Raw genomic sequence first — 12543 nt, forward strand, 5'->3', positions numbered from 1 at the left:
ATAACTCAGTAAATGCTACAAAGAAATTTAACATATAAATGCAACAACAACACAAATAAATACAATCTCACAGCAGTGTCACTCCATCACTCATCACTCGCACTTAGCACTCAATACACTCAACACTCTACGCTCACTGGGGGAGTATACAGACTTCGTAGGGGCTCCCAAATCCCAAGCGCTAAGCACAGACAACTCACGTGCCATAATATCAATACCTGGATCCGTTCATTCAGCTCACGTGCTACGCGGACAGCTCACGCGCTATGGTATCAATAACTGGACCCACACGGTCAGCTCACATGCAACGTGGACAGCTCACGCGCTATGGTATTAATATCATCACAACCAGGCCCTCGGCCTCACTCAGTCATGTACCTCTCCAGCCTCACGATGCACCACCACTAAGGGGACACAACCCACATCAAGTATCACAACATATCAGCAAAATAATAGAGACTGAGGTAAACATGTACAATAATTTCTATGACTAAGTACAAATAACGTGAGCATGAATGAAGCCTAAACATGATCTCTAACGTGAAGGCAGACAAGTTCACAAACAAGTAAATGCATAAACACAGATAAAGGTTATTAGGCCTCACAGCCTCACGGGACGGACTAAGTCTCAATCCCTCAAGGTGTACACCCAAACACCCGTCTCCTAGCTTGGGTATCACCTCCGAACAGTCACGTGGCATCAAATTTTCCGGGTTTATACCCTTAAAGCTAGAGTTAAAACTGTTACTTACCTTAACAGCATGAAATCCTACTCTAGGTTGTCCTCATCCCTCGAATCGGTCTCCAAGTGCTCCGAATCTATCCATAATCAGAATAATACTATTAACATAGGTTAAAATTCCACAATAAAAACTATATAAATAGGTCAAAAATTCGAAACCGACCAAAACGAGGCCTACGTCTCGAAACCAGTCAAAATGGAGGAATAATAAATCTCATCCCCTCTCGAGTCTAACTATATAAAATTTATCAAAATCGAACTCTGTTTGGTTCCTCAAATTCCTACCTAAAACTCTCCAAAACTCAAGCCCTAACTCCCTCAGTTTCAATTTGAAATCCTCAATCAAATCCCAAAAATGAAGATGGATTCATGAAATATAACCAAAACCGAGTAGAGAACACTTACCCCAATTCCTATGGTGAAAATTGCCCAAATCCGAGCTCCCCAACTCAAAATATGACCGAATGGAAAAATTCTTATTTTATATATTTTTCAGCCAGTTATTATGCCTCGTTTCTCATGCTAAACAATCCCGAAACTCGCTTTTTATGCCTCCAATGGATTCCTTGTGAAATTATAGTCAAGTTAGGCTTTTAAATCACTCCATTTGACCTTATAATGAATGAGATATATTGGTTTCAATATTTGCAAATAGTGCAGATTTTTAAATATGCCGTCAGTGGCAATTTTGTAATTAATCTGAAAAATCTGGCAACCTAATTCTTAGTAAAATGACCATACAATGCTCATACAATATCCAAATTCGACGATTCTTTTTGCTACAGGTTTGTAATTACGATATGGATCTAATGCTTCAATCAAAAAGGAAATTGGAGCTCATTCATTCAATATGATATTATTTATGCTTGAAGAAACGGCGTCGAAACATAGAAAAACGAGCACAACACAACCCAAACCTATCCGAAACTCACCCGAGACCCTCGGGACCTCAATCAATAATTCCAACAAGTCATATATCACTACCCGAACTTAGTCGAACCTCCGTAACACCCAAAGCAACACCAAATCAACCTCGAATTCAAGCCTAAGAACTTCTAAACTTCCAACTTTCGCCAATTCATGCCTAATTCTACCATGGACCTCCAAATTATATTTCGGACACACTCCTAAGTCTAAAATCACCCAACGAAGCTAATAAAATTATAAAAATACAAATCGGAATTCGTTTACTCATAAGTCAACTTCCGGTTGAATTTTCTAACTTAGCTTTCTAACTAAGAGACTAAATGTTCATTTCACTCCAAAACTACTCCGAACCTAAATCTACCAACTCGATACAACTCAACATAGCTGAACAATACATAAAGAAGCATAAATGGGGGAAATGGGAATATAACTCTCAGAACGAACGACCGGATATTCTAACTTTCCATCGCTATAGGCAATATACTTTTTATATTTTAAAAAATATTTTTATTAAACCCATGGGTCGGCCTAGGCCAGCCTCAGTTAAGCCTCAATGGCCACGGACTTACTCGGGTCGGGCTTAAAAGCCTCATTTTTAAATGGGCTCCAAAAATTCTTATTCAAATCCTGCTAAATTATAGGTTGGGCTGGCCCAACGGGCCAAGCCCATATTGTTGGCTCTAAAGTCAATGTCAATATTAGTACTAGATGCACTCGTAAAAGAAGTTCTAGACATGATAAGTATTTCACCAGTTGTACCAGGATGAAATCACCGAAATAATTACACTTAATCAGTACCAATTGTAAGCATCACATTCTGGTAAATTTAAAAAGTCATGGTTTACTTACATTGAGTATTGTCCTTGATGTTTCAGGATCTACATATAACCCATTGTGAGAAAGTAATTTTTGCCTTATATGAAATAAGGAAATAGATTTTTTTTATTATTATTTGCCATTTTAGGAATTTTTGTAGAATTTTCTTAATTATTTGCATTTTCTGTGCACGATTAATTTTTATTTAAATCATGAAAATACAAAAATACTCTGCATTTGTATTTAGGATTTATTTTTACATTTTTAGGTTAATTAGCAAATTAGTTGTTTTATAAAAATGAAAAATCACAAAAAATGACTCACTTTGCATTTTTAACCTTTTAATTTTAAATTTTGTAGTTTTTCTTTTAATTTAGGAGTTAATTAATTTTTGTAAATACTATGATGAGTAATTAACTTAATTTGGTAAATTATTTTCATTTAAGAGTTAATTTAGCTTTTAATTAATTGAAAAGAAAAAGAAAACATTTATAAAAAGGAAAAACAAAAAAGAAAGGAAATTGTGAATGTGATCTAAAACCTGGAAATTGGGCCATTTTAAGTGAAAACCCACCCAAATTTTTCCCCAATCCAGGCCCAAGCTTGACCCTTACCCGGTCCAAACCTTTTAGGTGTTAAGATCACTCAAACGACGTCGTTTTGAGTTCAATCAAGTTAAGTTGATCTTAGCCTTCCATCTTCCATCATCCAACGGCCCAAGAGGCTTCCCTATTTTAATTAAAATTGTCCGAAGGGTTTCAGAATAACCTAGTACCCTCTTCACTTCACTTCCTTTATCTCTTTCAAAATCAAGAACCCTAATCCGTTGCCTCCAAACTCATGAGCCTCCACCGGCCGGCGGCTGACCTCCAAACCCTTTCAAACTTCGACCACACAACCACCACCCATACCTGATTCCCAATCCACTACCACATCTCCCCAAATCCTCACAAAATCGGACCAGCATTAGATCTAAAACGAAGAAAAGAAAAATCTTCTAAATCTTCAAGTTTCCAAGAGCGATTAAGGTTAAAATTGATATTATTCGTCTGTTCTCAATAAGAACACGCAATTAATGCCAATTTTGGCCCAAATTAGAAAGTGTTGGAGGTCCATTTAAGCCCACTGTCCATCCTCCTAATTAGGTATCTCCATTCACTTCTCTTTTTCACTTTATTCTCATCCTCGTCCCCTTCTGATTCTTTCTTTTTTTTTTCTTTTTTATCTTCTTTTAAATCATTTCTGTGTGCATGTTAAGTTTAAGTCGTTTTAGTTCAGCAAGTTGTTAGTTCATTTGATTCATTTGTTTGATTTCACTCAAATTCTCCCTATTTTTGTTTTCTTTGGAATAAGGATTTCAGGAGTTCTTATAACTCCGATGGCCTATTTTCTCGTGGTTTTTTTGGAATTAAAATATTGGGCTTCGTAGGTCAGAAACCTAAATGGGGGAAAGGTCAATTTTGGCATGTTAGGCCCATGAGGTTAAGTTTGGTTCTATTTTAACTTGACCCATGTTTGGTTCATAAGGGTAAATAACAGGGGATTAAAGGATATTTGGGGAATTTAAATTGGGGGAATCTTTTAAAACTGTTTGGGAAGTTTCTAGGAAAGTGGGGATTGGGGCTGGTTTAACAAGCAGACTCTAATTTTGGGGTTTAAAATAAAAGAATGAAGAATCAGGGAAGGGGTAATTGGTAAAACTTGAAACCAATTCTACTGCCCTAGGACCTTTGATATAAGTTTGCTTTCGATAAAATGAGCATGGATTACACATACTAAAAACTGAGAGACGGATGAGAAACATGCTCTGAAAATATTGAAGTCCTTGCATCATTTTGAGGTCAAAATTACTGGAATTGGGTTTTAATCTCACTATTAGCAGTAGTTAAAGAGTTTCAAAAGCTTTTCTTGAGCTATTTGGTATTCAAATTGGTCTAAGGAAGCTGGTTTTGCTGCGTTGATCTACGGAAGTGCATTTTCTTTTGCTGTTGATTCCTTCACTTTGCTTTTGCTCTAATCTTCCCAGGTGTCTCTTGTACCTTAAAAATGTATGAGATGCAAGTTTGAAGCCATGTAATGAATTTGAGCACTCATGGATGACTATACATGTGTTGAGTGTTAAGCCTTGTTCTTCGAATATTATTTATGTGTTTTTTTCCTATTTGAATTAGTTTGTAATGTAACTTATTATAACTATGCTGTTGATAGTAACTTTTGGGAGTTGTGTTTAGATTTTAATTTTGTCACCTTGGTTTTAATTAGTTTGAACTGTCTCTGTCATGTACTCAATTTGGACTGTTGTAGCATGGGCTATTGTATACGAGTAGCATCTTCTTTGTGAGGTTTTGATTGATTTGTTTCAAACTAGTAGTGATAATCAGTCCACAATGAGCCTTCCTTTCTTATAGTCTTGCTATACTTAGTAGTAATTATACTTAGTAATAAGTATTTGGGACTGTCTCTTGCAAAGTTTGGTGTTGGATGAAAGTTCAGCTTTAGTATTGTAAGTATGAGGATGGATGTGAATGTTATAATGTTGATTTTTGAGTAAATTTCAGAAGGTGATATCTTAATATGATTAATGGTATGTGTATGGTAGTCATTGTGAGATTAACTAGAAGTTTTTTTTATAATTTAGAGTCATATGGTTAAAATGGATAATAACAGTGATTCATAATGCTTTCGAGGGTCAGATGCATTGCATGTATAGGATGGTTGTTTAAAGTTAGAATGGTAGTTTAGCATGCCTGATAGCGTGAATGGTCATGGGTTATAGGTTCAGTGGTTTCAAGAGCTGTAGCATATTTTAATTCCTTAAGTAAAGAGGTTCCATTGAATAAAAGTGGTGGTATGATAGACAAATCTGGATTATGATTGTGATGATATGATAATATCATGCGTTAATAATTAGCTCGGCTTGTGATCACTCCCCTTACCCCTGCTATGTGTTGCGTGGTCGTTAATTGTTAGGCCTAAGGCTGGCCCATTTTTGAGGTTTGGATCAAGGGCTAATGGAACGTGTTAGGCTCATTTTGGGCCCAGCTGAATTGCTGAAATGCTGCCCGTCCACACCTAGTTGTGGGGCTCAATTTCAAAATCCAACCCCCTCCCCATGCGTTCTTTTGCTTAAGACGCCGGCCGTTCCAGTTGGGCCTTTTATGTTTGAGGTAATGAGGCCCACTGCTGGCCTTAGCCTTTTCAAGTAGCTAAATACTTGATTTCAATTCAACGCAAGTCCATTATTTATTAGGTTAGTTTGAACATTAGTTTAGAATAAATTTGAATTCCCTTAGTCTTCTTTGATTAATTAGACTCTTTTAAATTTGATTGGGGTGTGCCATGTTACCAAAACCAATAATTTATGGCCCTCACAAGACTAGACTAAGAAATCTTTTTAAAAGGAGTAATTTGAGGTGTGTCATTTTCATTAAGTAACCCATGACCCTCCTGTAATTAATACTAACTCTTTAAAAATCGAGGTGTACCATCAATTGAGTTTTCCATGGCCCTCACAAACATTATTAATTTGAACCTTCGTAGTTGATTTAGGCGCATTCTTTAAATTGATTTTCTTTAATTATTAAATTCGGGTTACATTTCATGTGACCTAGTTTCAATTCTTAACAATGTTAAATAGAACATGTCGCGAACCACGGGTGCATTTCATGTGGCGGGGTTCAAGGCATGTCTTAAATAACGTCGAATCTTCCTAAAAACGTTTTAAAATAATTAAAAGCAATTTTAAAAGTTAAAAAATGCACATGGGTTTAAAAGTGCTCTAAAATAAGATAACTAGGCCAATAATAATAGTTGAGCGACCGTGCCAGAACTATGGAACCCGGGAATGCCAAACACCTTCTACCGGATTTCTCTGTTCGCGGACTGTAAAACAGAGTCAACTTTCCCTCGATTCGGTATTCTAAACTGGTGACTTGGGACACCATAAATTATCCCAAGTGGCGACTCTGAATTTTTAAATCAATAATCCCATTTCGATTGTCACTTTAAGTTGGAAAAAACTCCCTTATACCTCTTCCGGGGTAGTAAAAAGGAGGTGTGACAGCTCTGGCGACTCTGCTTGGGACAAGAACACAGAATCTCTGGTTCAAGGTTCAGAATTCAAGCTTAAATATTTGTTATAATTGGCTTTATTTATTATCTGATTCTTATATGTTTGAGCCTAATGTGCTAAATGTTGCTTTTTACCGCTTTGATATTGTTTGGATTATATATAAATTGTTATGAAACCCTCCCCTCTCTGAGTCTTCTAAATCATCTGGGAAGTGTGCACTTCGTATGAATTCTTTTCTATTAGAGTCATATCCCAATTTTAGAACGAGGTTCAGACAAGTTGCAAAGCCGGTGAAGTTTCTGTATTCCCGGTATGCTGCCCTCTCCACCCTCCCCGCCGGCTCGAGCTGTCCGCTCGGGTAAGCCAGGTCTAGAACAAATAAACCCAGATTTTTAAACCTAGATTAACATAGCCTCATGCCGGATCCCTAGTAGGAACGTTTTTTTGCATCACATGCATTTAGATTTGGGGACTCAACACAGGGGTTGGGTCCGTCTAGGACAGGTGCACCTGAAATCAAAAGACCATCCTGCTAGTTGACCGACTTCTAGAATAAATGAGAAATTGAGAAAAATCAAATTGAGGTGAGAGAGAGTAAATTACCCACCTGTGAAAAAACCTGGTGTCCAAAATACCCTGAAACTCTACCAAAATTTTCAGAAAAAAAAAGAAAAAAAGCTATCTCAAAATGTTTGTATTTTCTGTTGCGACAAAATTGTCCGAACTACGCAAGTTTGATTCTCACCGAATGTGGGATACGTAGGCAACCCTCATTGGGTCCAACTCCTTTTGCAAAAATAACCCAAAAAATATGAAGTGTCGCTGTTTTGTCATAAATAAATCAGGTGGCGCCATTCTTGTTCAAAATAGCCAAAAATGCCCCCAAAAGGTGCCAGAAGGCTGTTTTTGCAAGAATAGCTACCTAGGGTCCTTTTTAAAAAATTTGGGTTGATTAACAAAAACAATCCTAAAAAAATATTTTCTTTCTTGAGGTGCTGAAGGGATGTATGTGCAAAAATGTGTTTTTTTAAAAATTTTGTGAAAATTGGTGCTTTTCTCTTGAGTCAAAGTAAACCAAAGTCTTTTAATTAATCGCCTTAAATAAATGTTCAGGATGATCACAATTGAAAATGAACCTTTCACAGTCCGCGAGGAAATTTCGTTAGAACTACATATGTGGTGGAATGATTTGGGAGAAGTCAGCAGAAAAGCTGTGATAAAAGCTTTGGGTGGTCTTGTTGGGCTTCTGAAGATTAAGCCGAGGAAGGATATAATTGAGGCTTTGATACCCTTCTGGGACCCAACACATAATGTGTTCCATTTTGTTGATTTTGAGCTAACTCCTACACTTGAGGAAGTAGCGGGCTACGCTGGTTTTAGTGGGAATGTCAGAAATCAATACCCGGTGGCACCTAGAACAGTGACTCCCCATAAGTTTCTGGATCTTTTAAGCATTAGTCAGGAAGTTCAAGACGGAAATTTGGCTAAGGGATTTTGCACATTCTACTTCTTGTACCATCGTTACGGGAATCCCCGCGGTTTTGAGATGCCAGATATCGGTCTTACTCATTCGGGGAACAAAGATAAGTGGGAAGCTCGGCGGGGATTGGCTTTTATATTGGCATTCCTGGGTGTTCTGATTTGTCCAAGAAAGGATGGAAACATAAAATTGGGGCTTGTGGGAATAACTGATTTCATGACTAAAAAGGCAAATGGCACCATTGTACCGATTATCTTGGCGGAGATTTACCGAGCTCTAACTGTTTGCCGAGAAGGAGGAAAGTCTTTTGAAGGATGCGATATGCTTCTACAACTCTGGATGGAGGAACATCTGTGTCACCGCCCGGGGTACATGAACCTAGGTATGACCGGTCTTCAATGCGTGAAAAAATATGAACAACGGGTGGAGGGCTATGAGTTTCCGGATGGTACAGAAGCATGGTTTGCACACTTGAGCTCCCTGACTGCAAACAAGATTGAATGGACATTCGGGTGGCTCTCGGTCAGTGAAGTCATTTATATGTCGGCCGAGGTGTGTTTTCTTCTATTGATGGGTCTCAGAGTATTCACCCTTATGCCCCGCACAGAGTTCTACGCCAGTTAGGCAGATACCAAACCATTCCACATGATGAGGATTTAAGTCGGCAGGTCATCGAATTGGAACCAAAAGTTGCTTTCCCGGAAAAAAAGGTGCGTCAGATTTGGCATCAATGTAGGTTCTTAGAGCCAAAGACTCAGGTTCGAGATCTGTCCAGAGGTGAGTTGGAGCCTAGTTACACAACTTGGTACGGTAAAAGGTCTCAAGCCCATCTAGAGTCCGAACGGCCCGTGAAAAGGCCCCATGTCCAACCATTCACTGATGGAGCGCATGAGCAATGAGATTGGTTGGCAAAATAGGCAAGCTACAGAGCCACCATAAGCAAATTGGAGGGACAGACTCGGGATCTTAAATTTGACAAAAGTATACAGGCCACTGCCGACGAAGGGGAGAAGAAGAAATTGGCTCAAGAAAACAAGGCCCTTTGAGCATAGATCCAAAAAATGAAAATAGCTGCTGAGAATCAGGAAAGGAGCCGAAAGGATGAAAAACTAATAAGTGGTCTCAAAAGGAAAATAGCTGAGTGTGAGGATGATCTGGAAAAATCTGAAGGTAATTTGGCAATGGCCCGGGCACAGTTAACAAAGAACGCAGAGGGACGAGCAGAGTTTGTCCGGCAGCTGAAAAAGAAATATGAGGGAACAGTCACAAATTTGAAGAAAAGGCTAACTACCCTCGAAAATGAGATGGCCAAACAAGCTAAGAATTTTAAAGCAGAAAGGGAACATTGTTATGCATTAATGTTCCAGCTGGAGGAAGATATGCAACAGTTGCAAGGTCAAAACCATCGTGATGCCCACGTGCTAGAAGCTAGAACTCAGCATATAGGGTGTTTGCTCCAAGAAAAGTGAATCATCAGTGAGAGGGTTAGAGCCATTGCTGACTACATCATCATGAAGTGCCATGAATGTGAAGACATGACTAGAACCACCTTCTTTGCTGCGGTAATGACCTTGTTTGTCAAATAATGAGTGACCTGGAGCGTCTTCAAAGGGATCTTGTGCATAGGCCCATGGTGAGATCGACTGATGTCCCGCAGGCCCCTGGAGCAGTTCAGGCATTGATGTATTCATGATTTTCATTCGAGTCTGTATTTTCATTTTCTTTGTTGGAGTCTGTTAATCTGTTTTCGAGTTTGTATTTTCATCTTTCTATTGGAGTCTGTTAGTCCCCCTTTTTTGAGTTTGTTAGTTTTTATGATTAAATTCTTTAAGAGGAGTCATTGTAATCAAGACGTTATTATTTTGCGAAAAAATTTGAAAACCCCAAAATGTTTTTCTAATTATTTATTTTTACACTTATCCCCCAGAACTATGCTTGGTCTGATTCATGCGATGTCATGATACGTAGGCAATCCCCATAGAATTCGATCATAATCGTGAAATGAAAAAAAAAAGAGAAAACAGGAGACTTATGGGAAAGAAATAATGGCAAAACAAGAAAGGAAAATGAGAGAATAAAGAAAAGCAAGAATCAAGCAAAGAAAAGCAGGAATGAAAAAAGAGAGAAGTTGCAAAATGAAAATTAGGGAAAGCCGGGATGACGCAAGCAACCGATCAAATGCATAATAGAAATGGTTAACTGCTTAGGTGCATTGTATCCCCAACGTGCGGTTGCCTATCTGTTAAGCCCTAATTGCTAACAAGTTTTTTGTTGTCACAGTAGGCAAATGGTTAGTTCGTTTGGCATTCTGGCAACTCATCCGTACAACACCAGGTCCAAAGACAAGTTGATCATGGCTAACCAAGAACTTGATGCAAGTGTTATTGTCCTGTCAAGAGAGGGTGAGGAGTCTGATGTTAAACTGAAAGAGGAGTTGTATAAGTTGAAACACCAGATGGCTGAGATGTACCAGGCATGGGTAAAAGGGCATCCACCACCATCCTACCCCACCAAACCTGCTTTCGTCCCGTCGTTGGCTCAATCCCAAGAACCTCCCACTGTTGATTCATCTCCAGGCTTCCCCATTTACCATCACTACTAGGGCACCACTTCCAAAACACCACAAGCTCCACCACCCAAACCAGTTCCATACCCTCCTCCACCAGCCACCCCTATTTTAGTGGCACCCCCACCTGCTACACTTCACTGATCCTCTAGTGAGCCTTTATTCCAGACCCAAGATAACCAATACTATCCCCTGAAGCCTAATTTCAAGGCCCCGACACCTTACCCCTACACTCCTCATTTCGACCTCCCTGTTGAGACTGAGAAACCACCTAAAAACCCGAACAGGAGGAGATGTTGAAGAAGGTTAGAAGCCTCGAATAGTCATTAAGAAACATGTAGGGATTGGGAGGCCATGTGAGTGTGGCCTACAAAGATTTGTGCCATTAGGATTTAAGATGCCGAAAGTTGATTTGTATGATGGGCACGGAGACTCGGTGGCCCACTTGAGGGGATTCTGTAGTAAAATGAGAGGAGCCGACGGGAAAGATGAGCTATTGATGGCATACTTTAGCTAGAGTCTGAGTGGCTTAGCATTGGAGTGGTACACTAGTCAGGATCACGACAGATGGTATACCTGGGATGATTTTACCCAAGCATTCACTCGCCATTTCCAATTCAACATCGAGATTGTCCCAGATCATTTGTCTTTGACTAAGATTGAGAAGAAGCCTAGTGAAAGTTTTAGAGAATATGGTTTCACAGGAGATAACAGGCGGCAAAAGTTAACCCCCCAATGGAGGAGAGAGAAATGGTAGAGTACATTCTGCAAGCCCTAGAGCCGACTTACTTTGTCCATCTGATATCGTCCATAGGCAAATCGTTCAATGAGGTAGTAAAGATGGGTGGTATGGTGGAAGAAGGGCTTAAATCAAGCAAAATCATGAGTTACTCGGCTATCAAGGCAACTACCCAACACATTCAGAACGGTACTGGGGAGTGATTAGAAAGAACAAGAAAGAAGATGTGGCAACAATTGACTCAGGATCATGGTTTGGACCTAGGGGCCCGTCGCACCAATATACCCAGCATCTACCCCATCACCGAACCTACACCCAAACCCCATATAATCCACCCCAACACTACTTCCCATCACCAGACCCTCATATTTCTGTCCACCATGCTCAAACATATACTCAACCTCCTGCCTACACACAATGGAGTGCCCCATCCCCTCAAAACACCTACCCAGCTCTACAAAATACTTACCAACCCCCACGAGCCTACCGAAACCCTGCTGGCCCAGGTTTCCGACCTAATCCAGCTTTCAAAAATGAGAGGTTGCAGTAGAAGAAAACTTTCACGCTGTTGGAAGAGTCTTATACCAACTTATTCCATAGATTAAGGCAGTTGGATATGATGAGGCCAATTGAGTCGAAATCTCCAAACTCTCATCCAAAGAACCTTGATTACTCCGTGAGATGTGAATATTGTTCTGGTACTCCGAGGCATGATACGGAGAAGTGTTGGCACTTGAATAATGCCATCCAAGAGCTCATTGACACAAACTAGATTGAAGTCCAAACTTCAGAGGCATCAACTAGAACCCACTACCAATCCATCAGGAGACAAATATGATTGAGATAGTACATAAGGGAGGGGAGCCCAAGAAGCCTGCACAGACCGTCATGATGTTTCGGTCCAGTGAGGTTAAGCCAGTTAAAAAATCAACAGTTGAAGAATTAGTGAACAAGTTGAGCATGATAAACGGCAATCCACCTGTGGTAGCTAAGAAAGGATCCCCAAGTGATGTTATAGCAAATCAAGAAAAATCAAAAGTGGTCATGTCAGGAGTGGCAAACAAGCCTATCATAATTGTGGAGGGTGCTTGTACGAATCCTGTCATCATCAAGCCCATAACACAGTTGCCGATAATCAGCATTAAGGCCATCACATGGAACTATGAATGGGTGATAGTGACCTATAAGGGAAAGGAAGTGA

At 39.5% G+C, this 12543-nt stretch overlaps 1 protein-coding gene across 1 annotated transcript; it reads left to right on the forward strand.

Moving 5' to 3' along the window:
- The first annotated feature begins 9098 nt into the window (after positions 1-9098).
- LOC138871558 (uncharacterized) lies at positions 9099-9506 on the forward strand. The gene has a single exon (XM_070149444.1). It carries the CDS (start codon positions 9099-9101, stop codon positions 9504-9506), a length of 408 nt encoding a protein of 135 aa, XP_070005545.1.
- Positions 9507-12543: the final 3037 nt, after the last annotated feature.

Source organism: Nicotiana sylvestris, chromosome 6, assembly GCF_000393655.2.
Source record: "Nicotiana sylvestris chromosome 6, ASM39365v2, whole genome shotgun sequence".
Lineage (NCBI taxonomy): Eukaryota > Viridiplantae > Streptophyta > Magnoliopsida > Solanales > Solanaceae > Nicotiana > Nicotiana sylvestris.

What these genes read in the sequence shown, in the direction of transcription:
- LOC138871558 (XM_070149444.1), top strand. Translation starts at nt 9,099, where the DNA reads ATGAAAATAGCTGCTGAGAATCAGGAAAGGAGCCGAAAGGATGAAAAA.